This window comes from Sarcophilus harrisii, chromosome 4 (assembly GCF_902635505.1).
Source record: "Sarcophilus harrisii chromosome 4, mSarHar1.11, whole genome shotgun sequence".
NCBI lineage: Eukaryota > Metazoa > Chordata > Mammalia > Dasyuromorphia > Dasyuridae > Sarcophilus > Sarcophilus harrisii.
Window position 1 is genome coordinate 253,408,641 of NC_045429.1, and position 21,091 is coordinate 253,429,731.

Consider the following 21,091-nt stretch of genomic DNA (forward strand, 5'->3'; position numbering starts at 1 on the left):
TAACACAACTGCTTACATCTATCCTGGAATAGTACTACTAAGCTTATGAGGGAGGTCTTGGGTTCAAATCCTGACTCATTTCTTCCTCCTACCTGTGTGATTCTGATTAAGTCCCTTCGCTTTTCAAAGACCTAGTTTCTTATCCTAAAGAAATGAAGATATCAATAACACCTGTGTGGAAAGTGAGTCTACTACAAACTATGTTGTTGTTCAATCATGTCTGACTATGATCCCTTTAAAGATATTTTTGACAAAGATAGTGGAGTGATTTACCCTTGTCTTTTCAAGCTTGTTTTTGTAGATAGAGAAAAAATGTTAAAGAGGGTTAAGGAAGTTGTTCAGGGTTGTTCACACAGCTAGAAAGTATTTGAGATCAGATTTGAATTGAGGCCTTCTTGATTCTAGACAAGGACTCTTATCTACTGTGTCATTTACTTTTGTTCTTTTCTCCTTCCACATTTATGTTATATAACCTTAATTGAACCATCCCTGCTGGAAGGGAATCTGTATATAAATTTCTAATTATATTTTTATCCTATTGCTCTTACAGATTTTTAAATCCCTCCTCAAAACTCTTAGAGTGCTCTTTTCCTCCATCCTCTGAGAAAAGTACCTTTCCTCATATTTTTCTGAAAAAATTGAGGCCATCTTCTCCTATCACCTTCATCTCATATCTCTCAGATGCCTTCTGCCATCATTTCCTCATTTACTCTTATGTCACTTAATGAGATGACCTTACTTCTAAAGGAAAACCTTTCATCTTGTCTTTTCCACAGATTGCTCTTTTCATCATCTTCAATATTTCTTGAATTTCTCATTGTTTAGCATCTGTATATCCTTTTTTGCCTATAAATATGCCCATGTTTCGCTCATTCTTTAAAAAAATTACTTCTTCTGTCCATTCCCGTTAGATATAATCCAATATCATCTCTTACCTTTTGTGGCTAAAATCCTTGAGATGTCCATGATAGGTTTGTCTGTTTGCTTTTCTTTCATTCTCTTCTTTACTCTCTAAACTCTAGATAACAATCTCTTCATACTACGAAAATTTCTCTTTCCCAAATATGCTAATGTTCTATATGTCCTTATAATCTTTTCTAGTCCTTATCTTTCTTGATCATTCTCTAGCTTTTGATACTATTGATCATTTTCTTCTCAATACTTTCTTCTCTCTAGGTTTCTGTGAAAATATTCTTTCATGTTCTCCTATAAAACTGATCTCTCTTTGCTGGATCTTTATGCATGTCATACCTATAGGCCTCTGTCCTGTGTTTTCTTATTTCTGTTGGTGTCATAGGCTCCAAGGGATTCAGTTATAATCGCTATATTGATGATCATTGAATTTACTCTTTCAGCCTTAATTCTCTGCTTGCTTCCAGGCTCATTTCTCTAATTCTTTTTTAAAAATTTAAAATTTTTATTTTCAAAACATATGCTCAGATAATTTTTCAACATTGACCTTTGCATAGCCTTCTGTTTCAGATTTTCCCCTCCTTCCATCCCCCACACTGACTCCCCTAGATGGAAGGCAACCCAATATATGATATACATGTTAAAATATATGTTAAATCCAATATGTGTAAACATATTTATACAGTTCTCTTCCTGCACAAGAAAAATCAGATCAAAAGTGAAAAAATAAGTAAGAAAACAAAATGCAAGTGAACAACAACAAAAAGAGTGAGAATATTATGTTGTGTTACACTTTTAGTTCCCACAGGCTTCTTCTCTCGGGGTGTAGATGGCTCTCTTCATCACAAGATCATTGGAACTAGCATCAATCATCTCATTGTTGGAAAGACTCACATTCATCAAAATTGATTCTTTTATAATATTGACGTTGCCATGTACAATGATCTCCTGGTTCTGCTCATTTTACTTAGTATCAATTCATGTAAGTTTCTCCAGGCCTTTCTAAAATCATCCTCCAATGATAGTTTCTTATAGAAAAATAATATTCCATAATATTCATATATCATAATTTATTCATCCATTATCCAACTGATGGGCATCCACTCAGTTTCCAGTTTCTTGCCACTATGAAAACGGATGCCACCCTGCCTGATGGTGTTAGTGTGGAAATCGAATGAGATAATGTATGGAAAGCACTTTGCAGAACAATGTCCTGTGCAAATGTGAATTACTGCCTACTATTACTACTACTATCAGGACCATGATAATGATGACTATTACTAAGACTAATACAACTGGTACAACTACTATGACAACAACTATAACTATTACAATTACTATTTTTACTCACCTTCTTATAATCTTTTCCTTTTTTCCTCTTTATCCTTGCTTCCACAATTCATTTTCTCCCAAATGAAAGCTATTATCTTAAATTCCTTTTAAGTATATAGCAGAAGTTTCCTAAAGAGGGTAGGGCAAAATCGATAGCACCAAATCCTGAGAAATGATTTGTAAAAATAAAAATTCTTATCCAAGGCAAAAAAGTAGAGTATACTCTCAGGTAATTAAAAATAATTGATTTCCTTTTGACGCAGTAACATACTGATTTGAACAACAGGGAAAGTTCTCAGGTGCCAGGTTATTGCTTTAGGGCAGATGATAATGATAAAGTTGGGAAATTTAATTTAATAAATTGAAAAGAAATATCTTAGGACATTAAAGTGCACTGAAATTTCTCTCTTTTGTGTCTCTTCTCTCTAACATTTTCCCTTTCTCTCTCTGTAATTCCGTAAAAAAAAAAAAAAAAAAAAATCTGTAATTCTACTTGTCTCTCTGTAATTCTGCTTCTCTGCCTGACTCTGTTTCTGTATCTTTGTCTCTATGCCCTGATTCTTTTTCTCTGTCTCTCATCTCTATGTCTGCTTTAGTTTGTCTCTGTCTCTTTGTAACTCTGTCTCTGTGGCTTTCTCTCTGTTTGTCTTTTTCTTTCCATCACTGTAAGTGAACTTCAAATTTTATTTTTATAAACTTCATTTCCACCAAATGGTAGAAAGGGGATTTAGTAAGATACATGAGATCGGTCAACATGTAATTATAGCTACTTTCAGTCTCCAGTAAATAAGGGGTCATTTTAAAAATTTACCTTTTAATGTCTGCACTTTTGTCCCTGTTAATGCTCTAGTTAATGCTTCATTATCAGTACCAATACCAATAATGCTTCATGTCCAGCTGCCATCCTTTGATATTTGTATTCTCTGTAATGATCCATAAAAAGGAAATTGTTTTAAAAATGATAAAAAGCTCTTGATGAATTACATCATAAAATATGTGTAGAAATAAAATGGAAAACCTGATTTCACTCCTTTCCCTACCCATTCACACATATCCCCTGAAGTCTTTTTGTTTTATCCCATTCTATGAATCACACCCTTTGTTTTATTTTAAGCATATTTATGATTGACTGTAAGTAGCACTGTGAATATCATTTACTGAAGAGCCATGAATTTAGTACCATTTAATATGAATGCAGAAAAATGACTTTTTAATATAGGATTTATTATTTCATGACCTGCATTTTCTCCCCACATTTCTAGTCTTTTTGTACCTTAAATTCCTCATGTATTCTGTGATCTAGTGACAAGCAAGAAGCAATACTGATACCTAATCTGGTAAAGATCCTTGTGAAAATATTCAGAAGCATTTATTTCTTGAAAATCTTTGGCTACATAAAAATTTTGAGGGTATTTTTATATTATCACTCTTTTTATACTATTACTGGTTAATTTTATAGATGAGACCATGACACAGAAAGTTCAATATCTTATTCAAGATCACAGACATTAAATTTTAAAACTGGATTCTATCCTATGTCCTGACTTCCAAGAATACTATTTTTCAAACCTGTAACCATGACCATTGGAAAACAGGCTTATTCAGCCTACTGCTAAATTATCTAGAAAAGTTTAAGTTTCTCTTGTTTTGTTTATATGTTTTGATCTGGTAGTTAAAAGTGAAGAAGTGAATGGTTGCAGTATTACATCAGTATAGACATAGGCAATATAATTCCAAAATAATATCAGTACTAAATAGCATAGCATAGAGGTTAGTGAACTGAACTCTGAGTTAGGTTAACCTGAGTTCTTAATCAAATGTCTGATATTTTGGTTGAGTAACCTGGGGAGAAACAATATCTTTTGCTTGTTTGTTTGAAGTTCCTATTTTTTAATTTTTTCTGTTTTCGACATTTACTTTTACAACATATCCATTTTTCTTCTTCTTCCCTTCCTCCTTCTTTCCCTGCTTTTCCCCCTCCACAAGATGGCAAGAATTTGATATAGATCATACATTTTTAATATATTAAACTCATTTCCATTTAATCACATTGTTAAAGAAGAATGAGAATAAAAGAGAAACACCCAGAGAAAGAAAAAAAAAAGAAACAAAAGAAAAGGAAAGTGAAAACAGTATATTTCAATCTGCATTTAAGGCTCCATGGTTCTTTCTCTGGATATAGATAACATTTTCCATCATGAGTCTTGGAATTATCTTAGATCACTGTATTATTGAGAAGAGCTAAGTATCAAAGTTGATCATTGCACATTTGTATAATGTTGAGAGAAACAATTTCAAAACAGCAGAGAATTTTCTAAGATATAAACTGACTAACAAAATACATTAGATAAGTCATTTAGTAATTACTTAGTATGTAGTAAGTATTGTGTTAAACAACGAAAATACAATAACAAGAAAACAAGATGATCTCTACTATCAAAGAGCTAACATTCCAATTTTATTGTTTTTATTGTTCAGTGTTTCAGTTCAGCTTGTATTTCAGGCATGTCTGACTCTTCATAAACCCATTTGGGGTTACTTGTCAAAGATACTAGAGTGGTTTGCCATTTCTTTCTCCAGTGTATTTTATAGATAAGAAACTGAGGGAAAGTTAAGTGACTTGCTCAGGGTCACATAGCTAACGTGTTTGAGGCTAGTTGTAAACTCAGGAAGATGGGTTTTTCTAACTTCAAGCTCAGCACTCTATCTACTGAACCACCTAGGGAAGACAAAACATTTAAGAGAACTGAAAAGGTGGGGATTTAGGGAGTTTGTGGAAAGAGGTTATACTTTAAGGGATCAAAAATCAGAATAAAAGTGAAACAGTTCTTAGGGAAAGGAGGAAGTGGAGCAGCAATATTCAATCTTCTTTTTTTTTTTTTTTTCACTCTTCATTGATAAAGGGAATTTCCTCACTGTGGCTCTCCTTACCAATGAAATGAATAATGGCAACAATAATCTTAATAGTATTATTATTAAAAACGATTCTAGATTAGGCTAGAGAATCTTTGGGGAAAAATTTTTAAGTTGATTCAAAATTTAAAAAATTTTTGAGGTAGAAAAATTCCTTATTATATGAAGCTGAGTTGTTTAAAGTCTGTTAAGTCCTTATTTCATTGGAGTCTCCATTGCCAATGCAACACCTCAAAGACAACTTACCCTGACTAGATTAGAAACTTAAGGAGCTAAGGTTTAAAAGCTAAACTACAGGAATAAAATACCCAACCATCACCATTGGCAATTAATGTTATGTTTTTGTGTGTCCTATTTCCCTAGCAAGCTTTCTATATGCTACTTCCACTACTGAGGAGGACATTATTTATGAGCATGAGTGTGCACACTTAGAAATGCACTGGACCTTTGTTCTCAGAATTTTTTTTAAAGCCTAATAATGATTTCAAACAGAAATATGCAAACTCAGAGTGACTGGGTATTTCTTCCTGAGTTCCAATATGTAGAAGGACAAACTTTTAATATATAAATGTCTATCATCTTGCCTTATAGGCACTAAACAATAAAGTATTTCCCACCTGTACATCAAGATTATTCAGAATTGTGTGGAAAATGTATCATCAAAAATAATGCTTTTCAATGACTGATAAAAATATCAGTAAAGGCACAAAACAGAGTCACTTACAGTATGATTCCCAAAAATATTCATTACCATGATGTAGGGGATCCATGTAGAGTCCAAGCTGAAGATGATTCATGTGGATGATGAGGCTCTCTTGATATTCCTAGTTGAGGATGATGCTATACTAAATTAATTTAGAGGTTCCTGGAAGAGATCAATAGTCAATCAAGTTTAGTTTGAGTATATCTAAGAGAATTAAAAATGTATATTGACCATATTATAGCGAGCACTTAAATGGATGCCATGTAGACCTTTTTCAAAAAGCTTATTTGTCTAGTTCAGATAATAAAAATGAACAGTAAACTTAACCCAGAGTTGAAAAGGAGGAAGAGGGTGGGATGGATGGTTTTGGGGAAATTTTCAAAACTCTTTTATTAATCCCATGAAAATAAAGACTCATCTTTTCAAACCTAATTTTTAAGAGTATTGCTATATGATAGCCAGCTTCAGAAGAACAAAAATTAGTATCACACAGAGAGCACTAGAAAGGTATTTGGTAGGTATGCCCAGACTGTAGCAAATAACCAATAAGGAACTCAAAAGAAGAAAAAAATGATAAGGATACTATCAAGATTATATAGCAGGAAGAGAAAATTGGTTGGTTTTGTGGAAAGAGTGAGATTTGATTAGAAAACAAGAACAATACTTCATCGATACTTTCAGCATGTTAGAAGAAAGCAACAAAGACAAAAGAAATATTGTCAAACATGCTGGAAGTTTTTCTAATCTAGATAAATTATTTGTTGTTAACTTGGGAGATAGCATACATAAAAACCACACAGAAGGGGCAGACATAGGTTATAATCTGTATCATTGAAAGGAATTCCTTAATTGATGATATAGATCTATTTATACATTGAATATATATTCCCACAGTAGTGTAGAAACCATTGTGATATTATACCACCTTCCCTGCCCCCAATCAAATTTGTCTTCATTAATTTTGTATTGTTTTCACAGCATGAGTTACAAAGTTCATTTGTGAATCCATTTCATGATGTCCCTGGGTAGCAAATTGGGAGTTCTGCCTTTAATTAGAATTTGAAATATGGGTATATCATTGTTCACCATGCAGTAAAAGTAGCAGAGACTCAAACAACCTCAGTATATTACCCATCTTGAAACTGTAAAGATCATGGAGACAAAGCCATGTTCAAAAACATTTTGTCATTGTATATAGAGACCCAAATGGAAAATATTGTATAGGCTATTCTCCAGCCATTTCAGAAAAAAAAAAAAAAGATTAAAATGGAATGTGACATTTGGTTCTTTATCTTGCTATGGCCAGAGAACTTTTAAAAGGAAACTCTCTCTTTTTTTAAACATTGCATGGTGACCTGTCAACAAAAATGGGAAGAGAAAAACAGAGAGAGAAACCAATAGAGACACAGAGAAAGGTACAAAGAGATAGAGACATAGAGACAATTAACTTGCTAAAATTGTTCATTATTTCAACTAGTTTTTAATTGATTCTATATGATTCCTTAAGTGTGCCATCATATTATCTAGAAAGAATGATTGCTCTATTTGCCTATTCTAATTCCTTCAATTTCTTTTTCTTCTCATATTTCTTTAGCCAAAATTTCTAGTACAATATTGAATAATAGTAGTGATAATGGGCATTCTTGCTTCACCCTTGATCATACTGGGAACGTTTCTAGCTTATCTTCATTATGTATAAAGCTTGCCTATAATTTTAGATATACACTACTTATCATTTTAAGGAAAGCTCCATTTATTTCTATGATTTTCAGTGCTTTTAACAGTAATGGATGCTGTATTTTGTTGAAAGCTCTATTTGAATTTATTAAGGGAATCCAATGGTCTCTGTGACTTTGTTATTGAGATGGTCAAATATAATGGAAGTTTTCTTAATATTGAAGTATCCCTGAATTCTTATTATAAATACCACCTGGTCATAGTATATGATTCTTGTAATATATTATTGTGATTCTCTTGCTAATATTTTAATTTTTAAAATCATTGTTCCCTATAGTTGTCTTTCTTAGTTCTTTCATTCTTAAGTATCAGCACCATATCTACAATATAAAAGGAATTTGGTAGAACTCCTTTGCCTATTTTTTTCAAATAGTTTATATAGTATAGACATTAATTGTTCTTTAAACGTTTGGTAGAATTCGCTTATGAATCCATTTGCTCAACAGGCTATAAAAGTATCAAAGACTGAAACAACCTCAGTTTATGACCTGTCTTGAAACTGTAAAGATCAGAACTTGATTTAATATATATCCATCCATTCTTCTTTGATTGTCAGATTTATTGGCATAAAATTGGACAAAACATCTCCTGATGATTGCTTTAATTTATTCTTCATTGGTGGTGATTACGCCATTTTCATTTTTGATACTGGCAATTTGATTTTTTTTCTTTTTAAAAATCAAAATAATCAATGGTTTGTCTATATTATTTTTTTTTCATAAACCAGGCCCCTGTTTTATTTATTAGTTCAGTGGTATTCTTATTTTAAATTTATATTAATCGCTCCTTTTATATTCAGGATTTCCAAGATGGTACTTAATTTTGATTTTAAATTTATTCTTTTTCTAGTTTTTTTTTAATTTAAATTGCATGACACTTCATTGATCTGTTCTTAATTTTTTTATATAAGATTTAAAGATATAAATTTCCCCTAAAAACTGCTTTGGCTGTATCCCATAAGTTTTGGTATGTTGCATTATGGCCATCATTATCTTTAATGAAATTACTGATTGTTTCTATGATTTTTTGATGCACTCCTTTTTTTTAGGATTAGATTATTTTGTGGTTAAATAATGTTAGTCTATCTTTCCATAATCCTTTATTGAATGTAATTTCCATTGCATTATGATCTGAAAAAGCTGCATTTAATAAGTTTTGCTTTTCTGCATTTGGTTTTCAGGTTATAAAATAACCTGAAAATATATGAAATAGGCCCTAATATATAGTCATTTTGAGTCTTGTATTGAAAATAAAGTTTTCTGTTCAGTTCTTGTCTTTTCAACATCAATGCTTTAAGGTCTTCTGTTTCCTTGAATATCAATTCCCCCCTCCCTCCAAAGTTTATAATAACTTTCATGGGATTGGTGATATTAAGTTGTAATCAGCTCCTTTGCCTTCCATAATATCATATTGTAAGCCCTCCAGTCCTTTAATGTAGAAGCTACAAACATGTGTGTAATCCTGACTGTATTTGAAATGGTATTTGAAATGTTTTCTTTCTACCTGCTTGATCTCCCTTGATCTGGGAGTGCTGAAATTTGGTTATAATGCTCCTGAGAGCTATCATTTAAGGATCTTTTTCAGAAGATTTTTTTTTCCTTTTCTATTTTATCCTCCAGTTCTAGGATATTAGAACAATTTTCCTTAATAATATCTTGAAATACAATGTTCAGACTCTTTCTAATCATGAATTTAATGTAGTCTAATAATTAATGTAGAGAATAATTTTTTCTTGGATCTATTTTCCAGATCACTTGTTTCTTTCCAATAAGATATTTCACATTTTCTTCTATTTTTCATTCTTTTGATTTTGTTTGATTGTTTGAATATGAACTTGGAGAAACTTTGAGAGATAGTGGGAGATAGAAGGACTTGACATTCCATAAAGTTATGAAGAGTTGTACATGACTGAAAGACTGAACAAAAAAAAAAATGGTCTCTCCTTCTGGGGTGGAGAGTGTCAGCTTCTTTTGCAAAGGGCATGGGATCTTGCCTCTGGCCTGCTGTTTTAAGGGACTCTGGGCTTTGTAAGTGACCTATGTCAAGGATTGGAGTCTTGCACTTAACTTTCTGGGGTACAGGCTACTGGGTGCTTGTCCAGATGCCATCTTCAATAGATTGTGCTCCCCTTTACCCAAAGTGAGATAGACCTTTCTTAATGGAAAGATCTTGCATTGGAAAGTTGTTTCATCCTGTCATTTTGTTGCTTCTGATATTCTAGAATTAATTATAAGGTATTATTTTATAGTTATTTTGGACTGAATTTGGAAGAGTACTCATCAATTTAGCTTCTACTCTCCTCTACTTTGACATACACCTGTGATTTTTTCCATATCATACAAAGTTGCCTGGGGCATTGAGAGGTTTAGGATCTTTTTTTCCTCTAAAGATATCACAGCTAGTAATATGCCTGTATTAGGACTTGAACCAAGGTTTTCTGAATTTTAAGATGAACTCATTATCTGCTTTATCACACTTTTCTCTCACTATAATATTATTGTTCTTTATTAACATTGCTACATATCAAAGTCAATAATTTCTTTTTAATATTTGAGATATGGATATTCTGGGAGAATCCTATACTTATTTCAGTTTAATGCATCTAGTTTAAAGAAAATGTCGAATAATTAACAAACCATGCTTCTCTGTATGATTAGAAAATTTAAATTTAAATAATATATCACATATTAATAGACATTTTTATATACTAATAACTTTTTTAAAAAATGCTTGACTTTTAAGTGTCTTTTGAAGATCTCTTTTACCAACTATACATAAAACAGAGTAGTTAATTTACTGATAGGAAGCAAACAAATTAGTTTTAGGCTGAAGAGCTTTTATTGATATCAGAACATATACAGATTATTCTTAGAAATCATTTGCTTGAAAATAGTCAACTAATTCTTGACTTCAGAATTTTATTTAAAATTCATATTTTAATGTTTTTAAAGGAAAGATATGTGTTACTTTGGTTGAGGAAAATTATTACTGTGGTTTAAATATGTACATAAAATAAAAAAATTAAAAATGAATAATTTAGAACCCTAACTTCAGGAAAGGATGATTTCTGTCTTTTTCAAATTAATGAGAACTATAATATTTCCTGGTAATCCATTTCTTTTGAGACTTGATAAACATGACTTAAGTGATGTCAGAATAGAACTTTGGGCTACAAGAGGAAAAGTACTATATAAACGGAAGTTACTACTGAACAGGAAGTGTTTATGTGAAAGTAAATTGACATTCTTAGCATGAGGTCTATCTTTCCATTAGCTGAGAATAAGTTCCAACTAAAAAAATCATTTTTGAGGTTTGTCATGCTGGGACATTGTGTCTCCTTATTTGCACATTGATGGCCCTATAGCAGAAGCGAAAATCGTTTTCCATCACCTCAGTGCCACTCTTTATGCAGTAAAACACTTCAGCCTTCTGGACAGCTTCCAAACTTAGGCACAAAACCCTGGCCCTGTTCTTTAATGGTTCTATCCCCTTATTCATCCTCCCTGGAGTCTCACCAGATTTAATTCTCAACCCTGAAGAATTTTCTTTTCTGTCACTGCTTTAGTCATAAGACTCCTTTTTTCTTCCTGTGTTTCCAACAAAATATACCTCTCATCACTTCTAGCATCTGTAACTTCTTCTAAGGTACAACACATTGTATCTTTCTCATAATCTTTATGAAGAATTTCAGATTCATGGATAATTTTCCCTTTCTTTCTCTTTTGGAAACTGTGGGTGAAAATGCTTCTTCTTCTTATCTTCCTGTGCAGAGAAAGAGAATGACCATATTTCATATTCTCAAGTGGCTCTATCATCTTTGCATTCAAGTCCTTTTCCTGCCTCCAAATCCAATGACTCTATAAGTTCATGAAGAAAATTTATCAAATAAATACAAACTGACCAGATTGTAGAAAAGCTCAAATAAGGGATCCTAGAAAGCAGGCCAACCTTGAGTATTCAAAAGCCCATACAAAATAAATTACATTGCAAATATTTGAAAACTGTTTTATTACGGAAGATTATGCCACTATATTTCTCATTCTTTAAGCAAATCTTATGTAATTTTAATAATCAATTGCCATTAAATTCCACAAAACTGAAGATAACAAAAAAATTTTTCCTGATTTGGAACTGATTCACAAGAATTTGTAAATCCAATTTCAATTTATCCAAGAAGATGAGTTTGAGCAGTCATTGTACACTCTTCTTAATCCTTTAAATTATTTAAAATGATTTATTCAATTAATATAGTTACAATTTCATGTTTTAAAGTATAATTTATAGGCTAGATAAATTGTTTCATCTTTCAATCAAAACATGTTTCAGATAACCAAGTGTAGTATATATTTAATTCAAGTTTGTATTGAACCCTATATGGGCAATGAGAAAACTTACAGTAGTCTAAATTCATCTTCTCACTAAATGTTAAATTATGATTTTACCATCATTTAGTTTATTCTATGAGAAAAAATTATGTTCTGTTTAAGTTAAAAGAAGAAATTACAGAACTAATGTCTTTAAAGATCAAACTGGGGAAAGCACTATGAAATCTTATTCACCAAAATTTATTCCACTTGTTAAGATATAGTTCTTAAAAATAATAAAACCCTGTACACAACAGAATTTAACACTCTTATACAATCCACTTTTCTATTGTCAGTTTTTCTTAATTCGTAAGTTTATTGTTAATGTAAAAATAAAAATAGTTTTAAATGGAGTTCAAATCACGTATGTTAAGGGAAAATTAAATGGACTTTTGTGGGACTCTATACCAGTGAATTAATTTATGATAAGGAGTTTGATGGGAAATGTTCAACAACTAGCTCTCTGAAAAGGCATGACACAATTTTAAGTTTAATATTCATAATATTTTCTTAAGTCTAGATAATCAAGAAAAACAATAGCAAAACAAAACAAACCCTTTGTAGCATTTGCAGATTTTGAAAGTAGAAATTCTCATATAGAAAATTTAACAATTATCTCTCCAAGCCTCAAGGAGGCAGCCCCTCACATACCTGGTTGTAAGGAACTTCCAGTCCCAGTTGGAAAGTATTTTAAAATACTTTCCAGTAAAGCAGACCCACAATTGTTCTGCAATTTCGAATCTTAGAGATTTGTCTGATAACACTGAAAAGTTATTTTTTTGGTTAATCAAAAAGGTTTCATTATATGCATCCAGAGAGACAATTGTGTGGACTGAGTGTGTATCACAACATAGTATTTTCATTTTTTTGTTGTTGTTTGCTTACATTTGGGTTTCTTTCTTATTTTTTTCTTTTTGATCTGTTTTTATGTGTTATGTGTGTGTGTGTGTATGTGTGTGTGTGTGTAGCATGATAATCGTGGGAACATGTATAGAAGAATTGCACATGTTTAACATACATTGAATTACTTGCCACCTAGGGGAGGGGATGGGGGTAAGAGAGGTAGAAAAAAATTTGGAACGCAAGATTTTACAAGGAGGAATTTTGAAAACTATCCATGCATACGTTTGAAAATAAAAAGCTTTAAAAATAAATTTAAAAAAAGGTTTTGTTAATAGCCTTCTATGTATCAGATACTTTGTGCAAATAATGAGCTTCCAAAATATCCTATGAAGCGTATTTTCTCTGACTTCTCTTTTGAAATGAAAGGTAGTTCTTGCCTCAAGTATCTTCACAGGTGTTTTGGGTTAAGCAGGCAGTTGCTGTGGGTTTCCTGAAGTAAAGAAACAAACATAAATTTATACTAACATCTCAGAAGAGATATCAAAGTTTGGAGACTGATAAACCCCCAAGTGCAATTTCCCACAAAACTGTATATCCTAAAGGGAAGCTAAATACTCACATTTTGATTCACTTATCCTTATAATATCAACATGTCTCTAAAAAGCTGTTTCATGTCAGGATCTCCTTAATAAGCCTGTTTTTTAAGAAATAAACATTTTGAAAGTCACATTTTCCAAAAGAACTGGTATGAAATATAAAACCAATGGATTTGGGATGGGGCCTCAGTTTGCCAACCCACCCTTCCACAACAAATTGAAATTTTCTTAGGTTTAGCCTTAGGCATATATGACTGGTTTTACTGGTTACAGTGCTTATACAACAAAAATCTATGAAGACTGGGGTCAGGACATTGGAAATCTTGACACTCCATTCCTCATACTGGTGAATGCAGCCATATTAAGCATATCTGATGACCCTTATTAACTGCTGAATAAAGAGTAATCCTGTACATAGTAAAATGTCTCTTACCCATTTAAAACTTTTCTTTTATACTTTCACATTATAACTGAGGAAAAAAAATGTGTCATGACTGAAACATGGATGGATATATTTTAGGACCTTTTTTGTCTATTCTACCCATTTCCCCAAATTCTACCATTATAATTTTTACAAAGTGTTTCTTTCATTCCTGGTAATTTTTTTTTCTGTTTTTAAAAGCCTGTTTCAGGTGCCAAAACCTGAGTTTCTGAATTTGTTCCCACTACCCCTTTCCTTTTTCTTGCTACTCCCCTTCCCAATCACACATTTCCCAGTTTCCTATTTCCAGGCACATTCAGTGATGTAGTGTACAGCCAATCGTTATGTCTCCTAGCCATAAATTTACCCAGAACTATGGATTGCTTTGGAAAAGCTAATCCCTTATGCCCATTATGGCAATATATGCATACATGGCATTTAAAAGAAATGTTTTTAATGTTTTAGTCTGGACATCTTAGAATATGTATTCATTTGTGGTTTCTTCTTTGATACAGTTTGAAATAAAATATGTTATAAAAATAAATATTTTGAAAGATTTGTTATCTACAATACACTGAATATATATATTTTTGAAGAATGCTAAATATACTTTAAGCTTTCATTCAGGCTTAAAATTGCACTTCCTACTAAAATTACTCATTGAGATGCCCATAATCTGTATATGCATAGGCTATATCTAAAGGAGTAGGCCAAAGAGTTAATTTTTCTACTGAATGGCTTGATACCTGGGGTAACTAAGCAAACCTTAACTTGTGGAATCTTAATAGCCACCTCATTGCTGAAGTCAAAAGGAAACCAAGAGGAAACTTAATAATATTAAAAGTTATTTTAAAGGGAGTTCACATTAGTTTGAAGGGTATTTTGCTTCTCACACAATATCCACCTTTGTAAAGTTGAAGAAACCTAGATTTGTAACCTACCCACATCTTTTCAGTCTTTAGGACATAAATCTAATAAGTGATTCAGGCCAGTAAAGTATTAATCCCATATCGATAAAAAATTAAAGTATTCATTTGAACAATATTTTAAAGATCTCTAAATCTAAAAAAAAGATGGGAACTGTGTGTTGAGTGCTTATTTCCCTCTCAGCATTCTGATAATTATTTTAACAAATAGAAAGAGAACCTAACTGTATTTTAACTGTGAATATCTTGCTACTTTAATAGTCAAAGCATTAAATTGTAAATTTGATTTCTACAACCATAAATGTATACAAGCAGCAAATTTGACTACTGTTAAATTAACACTCTATTAAAACATATACTCAAAATAAAAGCCTTCAAAATTGTATTTTACTATTTTATATACAGATAGAGATAGAGAGACAAGATGGAAAGGGGAAAGGGAGAAAGGGAAAGAGAAAGAAGGAGATGAAGGGATATTCAAAGTTGTTCAGTCTAGGTTGCCAGTTATTCTATTCCATAACTGTTAACTTTCTCAGTTCTTCTTTTTTCCCTTTGCTGAGCTCTCTGTCACTGGAAACATCTTAAACCAATTTAAAGTGCTACACCTGAATAAACATGTTGTAAAAGTGTTTATGTATTGAAGTGGGTCAGTTCAAGGTATGGTATTTGGCTGGGACTTCTAATTTCTCTTTTTACAGCAAAAGGGCTGCCAGAAGGAGGAAGTCTGAGCTGAATTAATACATTTGTTACAGTGGAAGTAGAATGGAAACTGCTTTAGCCACAAATCAAACTGCCTCTTTCATTTATGCCAGTGATAGAGTTTTTCTAAGAAATATAGACCCTGGCAGAAAGCCACTGTAAGTTTACATTTAAAAGGGAAACCTATATGCTTATTTGTTTAAGGTTTACAGCCCTGGTTATTTGTGACTCTCTCTGACTCTCTCTCTCTCTCTCTCTCTCTCTCTCTCTCTCTCTCTCTCTCTCTCTCTCTCTCTCTCTCTCTCTCTCTCTCTCTCTCCCCTCCTTTCTTTCTTTCAATGCAGCCTAGTGGCGGTACACATTTGGAAGGCAGATGACTGTTTTAGTCCTTGGAACTCCTGAGCAAATTTTTCCAATCTGTTGTAGAACAATCATTGAGGACACTGATGCTGCCCAGACAAGTCAATGTTCTCTTACCAATACCTTCATATTTAAAGGACCTCTGTGTCCCCCGGAACAGCTGCACAGCCTCACATGACACTGTCTCGTTTCCTGACGGTCGGAGGGTCCTGCATAATACACGTACACACAAAAGTATTTATGCTGCCAAAATAAATTCTGCTAAGAGCAAGGGTTTATTTGCTAAAATGTCATTGATGCCATTTCAGAGACTTGTTTTCCTTGCTTTTCTTCTAGGTCTCTAAGAACACAGCCAGGCTCCTCCACTGTCTTTACTAAATAAATATTTTAATAAAATATGTACTTCCCTCAGGAGGAGAACCAGAGTCAATCATGAATAGATTTCAAACTCTATTATATATTGCTCTTGAATGTTGAGTAAGTTCTACATACAGAGTAGTTTCTATACATATTTTTAAAACTTTATATTGCAATTAGAGTTTTCACATTTCATATTATACTGGTCTCCTTGGTTCACACAGATGAAATAAAATTTACAATTTGGTTATTTGTTTTGGATGCAATGGAGAAATCACACACAATTGGTGGTTATATTTTATAAAAATGGGAAAAAATCTAATTATAAGAAACCATCTATATTTTGGATATTAATGTAAATTATATTGGTCCTATACATGCTGATATGTAGTTACTTGAAAAGCTGTAGCATGAATGGACATTTGGCTTTTGTGATTAACATCTGCAGTTTTGAGCGTGGGTCACCTTTCCATCCAGAATTCATTCTAATGAATTCTATTCTAATTCATTCTAAATGAATTCTGGAGCTCAGTAAATTTAAGGGTAGGTTAAAGCTAGGACTCTAGGAAGTTTCTACTGTCCATACTTGCCTGCGAATTAGAGACAAATGATAAGTAGTCAGTCTGTCAAAAAAAAAAAAAAAAAAAAAAAAAAAAAAAAAAAGGTATTAAGTGCTTACTAAGTACCAGAATCTGGACTAAACACTGAGGACACAAAATGAGACAAATGTCCCCTGCTCTGAAAAAGCTCACAATCTAATGAAAGAAATGACTTACAACAAATGTCTATAAACCAGCTATATTCAAGATAAATAGAAAATAATTAAAAGAAGGAAGGCACTAGAATTTAGAGGGGTTAGTGAACACTTCTGGTAACATGAATTTAAATGTAGAATTGAGGTATACAGATTTTTAGATTGATAGGCCAGCTCTAGGATTTACCTTAGATTTCTATATTCTATGAAACTTATGGACATGGTCTGATAATCCTGAGAGCTTTTCAGAAAATTCTCCGAGAGTTGGCTAGAGCTTAGATCAATGCATGTTCTCCAGGATTAGATTTCCATACCAGGACACGGAAGACATCAGAGAGGTCTGTATTCAATCCTTAGAAGGATGATTGTAATGATAGAAGGTTATGGTCGCCAATTAAGTGACCAATTAGGTTGGCAATTAGGATGTGAACTAGGCTGCAGGTTCTCCGTAATATTCAGATTTCTTTTGTATAGCTAGTATCATTTCAATGCACTTTTGAAAAAAATGGCAGGACATTTAGTTAGTGGGTGGCATAAAAATGTCAGTTTGAGGTTGTATTATTTCTACTATTGTTTTAATATATTGGATTGCTTTACTTATTTCAAAAATACATTTCTGTTCTTTAACTCTTATAGTCCATGCCTTTGGCATATTTTGATTAAATAATGAAAATAAATTCTCTTTCTTAATTGTGCCAATAGAGGTTAGCAATGAAATGTATGATTTAAACAACAGAAACAACAACAATAATAAAATATTTCTTTGGCTAAAGTATATGTTATTCTTTTATTTATCATATAGGTTTATTATATGTTCTTTTTATCATGAACAGATATAAGTATATTGGTATACAAATTAGAATAATAAAGATCACATATAAAATGGTGAATATGTGTTTTTTAAAAGTGTATCTTCAGTATTACATAGGAGCAGCAAAACTTCTCTGCCCATCCTACTTTAAAATTATTTTTAAAAATGTTTTTATTTCTACCTTGTAGTCACTATGTAAATTATTCTTCTGGCTCTGCACACTTCACTATGCATCATTTTATATATTTATTTTCCCAAAGAAAATTCATCAACAACATGATGAATTAGTTTTCAGTTTCTTAGCACATATGGACAAATGAAAATTTTCTGGCTAAGTAGAAGTCAAAATAAAATTTTAAAAGTTGTCCATGGATTAAAATGCAAATCATATTTTTCTACACACTGATCCTCACTCCAGTGGCACTAGTCTTACAACTCTTCCAAAAATAAGACTCTCCATCTCTTAGCTCCAGGCATCCTCTCTGCCTGTATCCTATGACTTAAATGCTCTCCTTCCTCCTCTCTGATTTCCTTAACTTCTTTTAAGTTCCATCTAAAATCTCATCTTCTACAAGGAGTTTTCTTTCTTACCTATGGTATTTTCTTTCTTTTACATAGCTTGCTTTGTATATATTTGTTTGCATGTTGTCTACTCCATCAGATTGAGAGTTCTTTGAGGTTAGAGACTGTCTCTTTGTAACACTAGTACTTAGCACATTATCTGGTATATAGTAAGCACTTAATAAATGTTAATTATTGGTTGATTGATCTTCATTAAATCCTTTACTCTTTCTAGGACTCAGTTTCTTCATATGCTGGTTATTGTACTGAATGACTACTGAGATCCCTTTCAATTTTTAAATTCTGTGTCTCTGACTTCTAATATTCTATATATTCTAGACCTTTCCAGCTCTATACCTTTTTAATCTTTGATATTAATCCACAAAATAAACAATCTGTCTATACACAATCACATGTTGATTGTAATAGTAAATATGCGTTTTTCATTAAAAAGCTTCTTAATGGTATTTTCCTCCTTCAAAATATCAACAGGATTCAGTAGGATTTAGTTACATTTTACTTAGAAGTAGCTCTACAGGAGAATCCCATCTATGACTATTTTTCTTTTGCATTTCCCATGCTATATCATGATCCATATATCCCACTTTAGGGCGCAGTATTAATGTTAAATCAGCTGGACTTATAGGAAGACATGGACCTCAATCCAAACAGCCTTTCATGGTTGCATTCTTCAAGGCAAGTGAAGTCCTTCTCCGATCTGTCCGAGCAGCTAACAAAAGGAAAAATCAGAATCGAAATAAATCAAATAGTCATCAGGATTCATCAAGAATGTCCAGTGTTGGAGGTAAGAAAAAATATCATAGCAACATATATAGGTAGACGTGAATAAAATTGTGTAATTGCATGTTCCAAATCAAGCAGCCATAATAAACCCGTTTTTTTTTTTTTTTTTTTTAAATAAACTCTTTACTTGGTCTATGAAATCATTGAGCAATGGTTATAGCATCTTCAGAATATCTGGTCAATGAATCATTCAGTAATGCATTCTTTAAAAATAAAAAGAAAGAAAGAAAAGGGAAAAACAAACTTTTTTCAAATGTTGATTCAGTTTAAATTAATATCAAACTGGCATTTTATAGCTAGCCATTAAAAAAGGGTTACATCAACAAGGGCTAGCCAATCACTGAATATACAACATACTGAGCTGGACTTCTCAAATATGGATAAATAGGATAAGCAAATACAAATAAGCATATAAGTTCAGAAGAAAATGTTTATTTGAGTACTTAAAACAGTTGAAATTTTTTTTCCAAAATTGAAAGCAATATAGTAACAGGTTTTTTTTTCTTTTTATTACTTTATTTGGTTCTAATTATATATATTAAATGCTGTTGAGTTTATCATAAATTTTTTATCAAAATAATATCATTTTTCTACATATTCTACCTATTAAATGGTGCTAAATCCACAGATAATATCAATAAACTTGCAATCTGTCTTGGTAGATGACTGTAAAGAAAGGCAATAAGCATTTATTAAGGGCCTACTAAGAACTAGATTGTGCTAAATATTTTTAAATGTTACTTCATTTGATCTTCCAAACAACTTTGTACTATTATTATCCTCATATTTCAGTTAAAGACTCTGAGACAGATAAAGTTTAAGTGACTTGCTTATCTTCTCATAGCTAGAGAGTATCTGAGGCTGGATTGGAACTTTGGTTTCATGACTTAACACCCAACTCTTGATCCACTGAGCCACACAGTTACCCAAAATTGACAGTACATATAAGGAACCTCAATCATGCTATTTAATTCAACAATATTTAATCTAATGTAGCTAGATGCTCCTCAAGATCTGACTTTGAGAAAAATCAAAGAATTCCTTTAAAAAATAAAAGCGGACATTAATTTAACAGGGACCATGCATACTCAAACAACTTTGAATGACAGCATTATAAACAGACACAAACAAATATAGAATTAGAGTGTTATTTCATTTTCAAAATATTTATTGGAGCCAAGCTACATCTTAATAATAGAAATTTCCCCAAAAGAAAACTTTTTCATTTGGTTGAAATATTTTCTTTGAAAGAGAAAGATAAATAACTTTAGAAAATTCTTTTTTTCTTTTCTTTATACCCTATCCTTATTTCCCAATAGATCTATCTTCTTATTTGCTTAGAGACCTAATTCCCATTGGAAAGGAAGCTAATGAGCAACTTATTTTTAACAAAGAATAGAGAATAAAGGGGGCAGAGTGCCATTCAGCAAAAAATAAAAAACACAACAGTATATGTTGTATTAAATCCTTTCTTTTCCAATATATGTCACAATCCTATATTTTTTCTTTTGGAATAGAATGATCAAAAAATTAATTTTTCCTTATATTTCTCTTTCCTGATTTATTAATAGAAAAATAAGAAAAATTGTAATAAAACAGTACTATCTTGGTAGAGAGTTAAGTCAGAGTGGAAAGACTTGTATAAGCCTTGAAGTTGGGAAAATCAGAGTTTGAGTTTTGAGTCTGAAACATACTGGTTTATGATGATGGGCATTACTCCTTAACCTGTAAATACTTCCAGGCAATACCTCAAGACTGCCACTTGTATGTTAGAATTTGCATTGTTAGAAAATATGTCCATAGTGAGAGCCAGACCTTCTCACAAACACATGCCATCCTCACTAACATTCCCACTTCCTACCAAAAGTCCTAGGTGTAAGGGAAATTTTTAAGTTTAAAAAAAACACAACTGCATAACTATCATTAAGATTCATAATGAGTCTGACAGATATTCCAGGGATTGAAATACGCAAAGTCCACTTCCTTGTTGGTATATCT

General features: G+C 32.0%; 1 protein-coding gene across 1 annotated transcript in view; it reads left to right on the forward strand.

Annotated features, from left to right (window-relative positions):
* Positions 1-21,091, forward strand: part of BMP5 (bone morphogenetic protein 5) — a 164,343-nt gene that overhangs the window by 117,259 nt on the left and 25,993 nt on the right. The window contains exon 4 of the mRNA XM_003769172.4: positions 18,900-19,094. Coding sequence (XP_003769220.1) covers positions 18,900-19,094 — 195 coding nt within the window. The remainder of the gene's footprint in view (positions 1-18,899; positions 19,095-21,091) is intronic.